The sequence below is a fragment of the Dipodomys merriami genome, unplaced genomic scaffold, assembly GCF_024711535.1.
Source record: "Dipodomys merriami isolate MVZ:Mamm:240054 unplaced genomic scaffold, mDipMer1.0.p SCAF_2, whole genome shotgun sequence".
In the NCBI taxonomy this organism is placed as follows: domain Eukaryota; kingdom Metazoa; phylum Chordata; class Mammalia; order Rodentia; family Heteromyidae; genus Dipodomys; species Dipodomys merriami.
Window position 1 is genome coordinate 53173710 of NW_027203381.1, and position 6000 is coordinate 53179709.

Consider the following 6000-nt stretch of genomic DNA (forward strand, 5'->3'; position numbering starts at 1 on the left):
CTTATAAAGAATTTTAAATAAAGTACCATTTTTAATGATTGGAAATAATGGAAGAACTTGAGTCAAGAAAATGGCTTCAGGCTTAATTGAATTTCCACCTAAACATAAATACCTTTCTTCCTTCCTTTCTCCTTCCTTCCTTCCTTCCTTCCTCTCCTCCTTCCTTCCTTCCTTTCTTTCTTTCTCTCTTTCTCTCTCTCTTTCCTTCCTTCCTTCCTTCCTTCCTTCCTTCCTTCCTTCCTTCCTCCCTCCCTCCCTCCCTCCTTCCTTGCTTCCTTCCTTCCTTCCCTTCCCTTCCTCTCTTTCTTTTCTGTCTTTCTTTTTTGCTGGTCCTCAGGCTTGAACTCAGGACCTGAGCACTGTCCCTGCTCTACCACTTGAGCACAGTGCCACTTCTGGCTCTTTTGAGTAGTTTATTAGAGATAAGAGTCTCATGAGGACTTTTCTGCCTGGGCTGGCATTGAACCATGGTTCTCAGATCTCAACCTCTTAAGTAGCTAGGATTATAGATGTGCACCACTGGAGGCTGGCTGAGATTGTTTTTTCTTTCTTGGCAGTACTGGGGTTTGAGTTTAAGATCTTGTGCTTCCTAGGCAGGAAGTTCTTACAGTGTTGCTTATTTTTGAGATATGGTATTGTTCCCTGATGAGGCACGTGCCTTGGCTGTGATCTACCTATTTTAGGCTTCCTGTTCACAGTTAAGGTAACAAGTGCGTGCTATCAAGTTCAGCCCTTAGTTGAGAAGGGGTCTTGGAATCCCTGGAATCATAATTCCTTGTTTTCCACTCAGCATCTTGCTAAGACTTTATATTTACTTACTTATTTATTGGTGCTAATGGGGTTTCAAACACAGGGCCTGGAGCTTAGTATGCAGGTATTCTTCCACTTGAGCCATGCCTCAAGACCTTTTGCCTTTTAGTTTTTAAATAGGAGATCATGTTTATATCTGAGTTTATATCTGAGTTTATATATGCAGTCTTCCTGTTTATATTCCATGTAGCTGGGATGACAGGTATATACCATAAGAACCAGTTGAGATAAGGGCTGTCATGAACTTTTTGCTAGCTGATCTTAAATCATAATTTTCCCAATCTCTGCCTTCCATATAACTAAGATTTCCCAATCTCTCACTTGCAAATAGCCAGGATTACAGGTGTGAGCCACTGTGGTGAATGCATTTTACGTTTCATGATGAATAATGAAGCGACACTGAACAACAAGCAACACTGAACTGGGAAGTAGCAGAGTTCCCATGAAACCCCAGCATAAGACTGGACTTCATGACAATATATGATGAAGCCTGCATAAGCCTCAGTAGACATGCTATTAAAATTTCCATGTGTAGAATGAGATGACTGAATAATTACTTCTAAACTAAAAAGATTACAATATTGGTCTAATAGTTATGTGTTAAAGAATTCTTATTTATTAGAGAAAAATATTAGACTAATGAATACAATAGAATCAAGGATTTCCCTGGAGTTAAAACAGAGCTGGATGGTCTATTAGCCTATAGATGAAATAAAGGCAGCCATGTATTGGCAATTATTCCAATTGCTAAAAGGTAGTTCATTATCTGTAGGCAAAAATTAAAAACCAACCAACAAATTTCTCTAGATATTTTGAAATACAATAAAGGTTATCTGAGGATGAAATGGGAGAAACTAGATTTTTTTTGGGGGGGGGTCAGTCATGGGGCTTGAACTCAGGGCCTGGGTGCTTGAACTCAGGGCCTGGGTGCTGTTCCTAAGATCTTTTACCCAAGGTTAACACTCTATCTCTTTGAGCCACAGCTCCACTTGCAATTCTCTGGTGGTTAACTGGAGATAAGAGTCTCACAGACTTTCCTACCTGGGCTTGGCTTTGAACCAAGGTCCTGAGATCTCAGCTACCAGTGCCCAAAGCAATTAGAATTTTAATTGATTTATTTACTTACTGTGGCATCCCTAGGGACTGAACTAAAGGAGTCTGTTATTGTTTTCAGAAGAGTCTCTCACTTTTTTTTGTGTGTGTAAGGGCCAACCTTAAATAGTAGTTTTCTCTCTGCCTCCCTAGTTGGATTATAGACGTGTATGACTATACTGGCTTGTTTTTGCTTGGCCTGACCTTTAATGGAAATCTTTCTGCCTCTACTTCAAGTAGCTGGAATTATAACTATGTATCACCATGTTCAGTCCCAGGATTTCAATTATTAATTAGAACCAAAATGCTAGAAAACTTTAGCAAGTACATATAATTACTTTCAAGTGAGGATTGCAGTCAGTAAGCTGACCTATACTTTATGCACAATGATAATATAGGTTCAACCTCTCTAAAATGAAAATGTGAAATCCAATGTAAAACCCAAATGTGAAATGCTCAAAAATCCAAAACTTTTTGAATCCTGACATAACAAGGAAAATTCCATATTTGACTTCATACAATGAGTTGCAACCAAAATGCAGGTGTAGTAAAAATACTGTATAAAATCATCCTCAGAGCTAGGCGCTGGTGGCTCACACCTGTAATCCTAGCAACTCAGGAGGCTGAAACCTGAAGATCGTGGTTCAAAGCCATCCTGGGCAGGAAAGTCGGTGAGCCTCTTATCTCCAATAAAACCACCAGAAAACTGGAAGTGGGGCTGTGGCTCAAGTGGTAGAGTATTAGCCTTCAGCTGAAGAGCAGAGGGACAACGCCCAGGCCCAGAGTTCAAGCCCCACAACTGACCAAAAAAAAAAAAAAAATCACCCTCAGGCACAATGTACAACATAAACAATTATTCCACTTAGACTTGGACTCCATCCCTAAAATATCTCATATATATGTAAATATCATTTACCACTAGTTATAACGTTATGAAGAGCAATAATAAACATATTTATTAGAAAAATCTTTGGAGTCAAATACAGAACAAATTCTACAGCTACTCACTAGCAAGATAAATTTAGCTAAATTATCCTGTTATCCCTCCAGAAAAATAAGAGTGGTAGCTGTCAACAGGCCTGCCTCAATGATTGGAAAAGTATGAACATTACCTTATAATAGCATAGTGGTAAAGCAGGACACTATGCTCAGTATTGAAATAATTTCTTTTTTTTATTGTGAAAATACCATATAGAGGGGTTACAGTTACATGGGCAAGATGAGTAAATTTCTTATCAAACATTGTTGCCTCCTCTTTTGTTTCCCTTTTAATAATTTCTTGAATCTAACTTTACTTAAATGCAAGAGAACTACAGGGGTAAAAAATCCAGATTTCACCATGTATTGGACTTTATACTATATTTTTACACATTTGTTTTCTGTATCTCTACACTATTATCTTCTCTACAATGTTTTAGTATTAGTAAAAGTTTTCTTACTCCTACCTGAATGAGACATTTGCTCACATCACTAGCACAGAGGGCTTTGTTACAGCTCAGTGACACAGGGAGCCACAGCAGGAATGTCAGGAAGGCTAGAGGAAGCACAACATAGTATGACTTCATGATTCTTCAAAGAGGCTGACTGTATCTCCCTCCAGGAAGCTAAACAAACAAATAAAAAAAGACACTTTTATTTGAAGGGAAGTGGTAGGGTAAAATTAATACAAAATAATTTACATATTATTCTAAATGAAAGATGAAAACATTCAAATATTAAGTTACTTGATGGATACGTTCAAAGATCTTGATTACTGATCCTACCAGTAAAAATAGTACCACTGCTATACAACTTTAATTTTAGGTCTAGTATGCAGCGTTGAGCAATACAAAAACTACTAATATTGTATTATTTTAAAAGATTTAATATTTTAAATTCTTGTGGTGTGTGTGTGTGAGAGAGAGATGCTGGAGACTGAACCCTGAAATGCAATCCAGACCCAATCTATAAAATCTTAGAACCAAAACAACTTTGTATAGGGAAATTACTTCTCATGGCTATCTCATTTTGTTTTAACTTTTGTTTTAACAGGCTGTTTAAAGAAAGAAGTAGACTCCTTAACTTCTTAAATAGTTGAACAAATAACAAAGGGAAAAGGGAGATTTTTTTCCCCCGTTACTGTCCTCCCCCCCAAAAAAAACAAAAAACTAAAGGTTTTAATGATTTAAAAGAAAAATAAAGGGCGCCGGTGACTAACGATTTCAATCCTAACTACTCAGGAGGCTGCGATGGAGGATTGAGGTTCAAAGCCATCCCGGGCAGGAAAGTCCCTGTGAGACTCTTAACTCCAATTAACCACCAGAAAACCAGAAGTGGTGCTGTAGCTCAAAGTGGTGCTGTGGCTCAAAGTGGTAGAGCACTGGCCTTGAGCTGAAGGAACAGTGCCCAGGCCCAGAGTTCAAGCCACACTACTGCAAAAAAAGAAAAGAAAAAGCAGCACAAATTTGGAGAAGAGTTAAACAAGCCAACATGATGATTAAACCTTGAAAAAAAGCGTATAACTTCTTGGGGTTAAAATATATTATGAACATTTAACCTATTAAAATGAATACTGATGTCGAGGAGTAAAAGGTCATGCCCTGATGATTTATAGTTTTAAGTATTCCGAAGTATAATCAAGGGAAGAGTATATAATATGACTAGAATAAAGCGCTGTTTGGGGTATGACTCAATTTTAAAACACACAAAACATTCCCGAAAGACGGTTGGCAACCCCATTTTCTCATTCATTTAACCTCACATACCAAGGATGGTTTTGAAGGCAACCAGGAAATATTTGTGGAGACCAAAATAGGCATTTGAAAACAGATTTGTCCAGAAATAGTTTTACTCCAAGCCCTGAAATTGGGGGCCCCACCCCATCACGTTGTCTTCTTTAGTGTTTAACATATTCGTCTTACTCTCAAACTTCCTGGGAAGAAAAAAAAATCAAGTAACCATACTGCAAGTAAAGGCAGGAACAGTTACTTAAAGGGCTTTCTTCACAGCAGAGGGAAGAACGCAGCGAGTGTCAACACCCTTTCCCCCCTCTCAAGCTGGCGACCTGGGGTCCCAGAGCGGGGCGCAGGCAGAGTTAGCAGACACAGCCCCTTTGTCTCGGCCGTCAGAGCCTGGGCCTTCGCCAGTCTGCAGCAGCGGACACTACGGGCCGCGTTAGGAGGCCAGTGCAGGCCGTACCGCAGGGCGGCGCCGTCCCCGCTTCATCCTCTGCGAACTCCGGCCCAGGCTTCTGGCGACCCCGGAGGGCCCACTACAGCCTCTGTCTCAGAGGCCCGAGCGCAGGGGACGCTCCGACCCTCCCTGGCCGTGAAGGCCACCGCCCCACACGGGCCCGTTCCGCTCACCGTGGCCGCTGCACCGTGAGGCTCCCAGTCCCCAGGTGGTCGGGCGAACCTGGGGCTCGCCGCAGCGGCAGTGCAAGCGAGTCAGGCCGCACCTCCGCCGGGCCCTGGGCGCAGCACCCGCGAGACTCAGGCACCGAGAAGAGACAGGCCCGCCCGGGGGCTGCTCCCGCTCGTGCCTCACCTCTCCTCCCGCCTCCCTGCCCGGATTCGGATCCCCTCTGCTTCCGCCAGGGGACGCTGCAATCCCCTCGTAGCTTGGCCCCGCTTTCAGCCAGAGCACCGCCCACAACCGCTCTCGGTGGGGGCTGGGCTGGCCACGGCCCCACGTGGTTCCACCTGGACTCTTCTGTGACTCACTGGGCCCTATGCAGTTTTTTCCTGCATAATCTTCCCCGCCTTCTACCCAGTCGGAGTCTGCATTCTTGGTCCCTAGCTCAGCTACCTATCTGAGTCCCCTCTGTTCAATGTTGAGGCTGACAAGATCACTAAAATGTCTCCTACTTTAATATAGTAACCCTTCTAGGGAGTTTGGATTTTTGTGTGTATGCTGATCCTGCAGCTTCAATTCTGGGTCTGGTGTTGTCCCTCAGCTTTTACTCTTGGTGCTTAATTGGATATGAGAGTCTCACAGACTTTTTTGGTGGGGCTGGCTTTCAACCACAATCCTCAGATTTCAGCCTCCCCGAGTAGCTGACAGGTGTGAGCCTCCAGCCCCCAGCAAGAGGGAGTTGTTTGGGGCCTACTCATGGGGTTG

General features: G+C 42.6%; 1 protein-coding gene across 2 annotated transcripts in view; it reads right to left on the bottom strand.

The window, feature by feature from the left end:
* Twsg1 (twisted gastrulation BMP signaling modulator 1) overlaps positions 1-5456 on the bottom strand; it is a 51849-nt gene extending 46393 nt beyond the window's left edge. The window contains exons 1-3 of one of the 2 annotated variants that reach the window (XM_070029648.1): positions 5247-5456; positions 4647-4813; positions 3348-3506 (exon numbers count right to left, since the gene is read on the bottom strand). In XM_070029648.1, the coding sequence (XP_069885749.1) occupies positions 3348-3467 (120 nt within the window). In that variant the 5' untranslated portion in view covers positions 3468-3506; positions 4647-4813; positions 5247-5456. The remainder of the gene's footprint in view (positions 1-3347; positions 3507-4646; positions 4814-5246) is intronic. The other variant, XM_070029647.1, reaches the window with a different exon arrangement.
* Between the last annotated feature and the right edge of the window lie 544 nt (positions 5457-6000).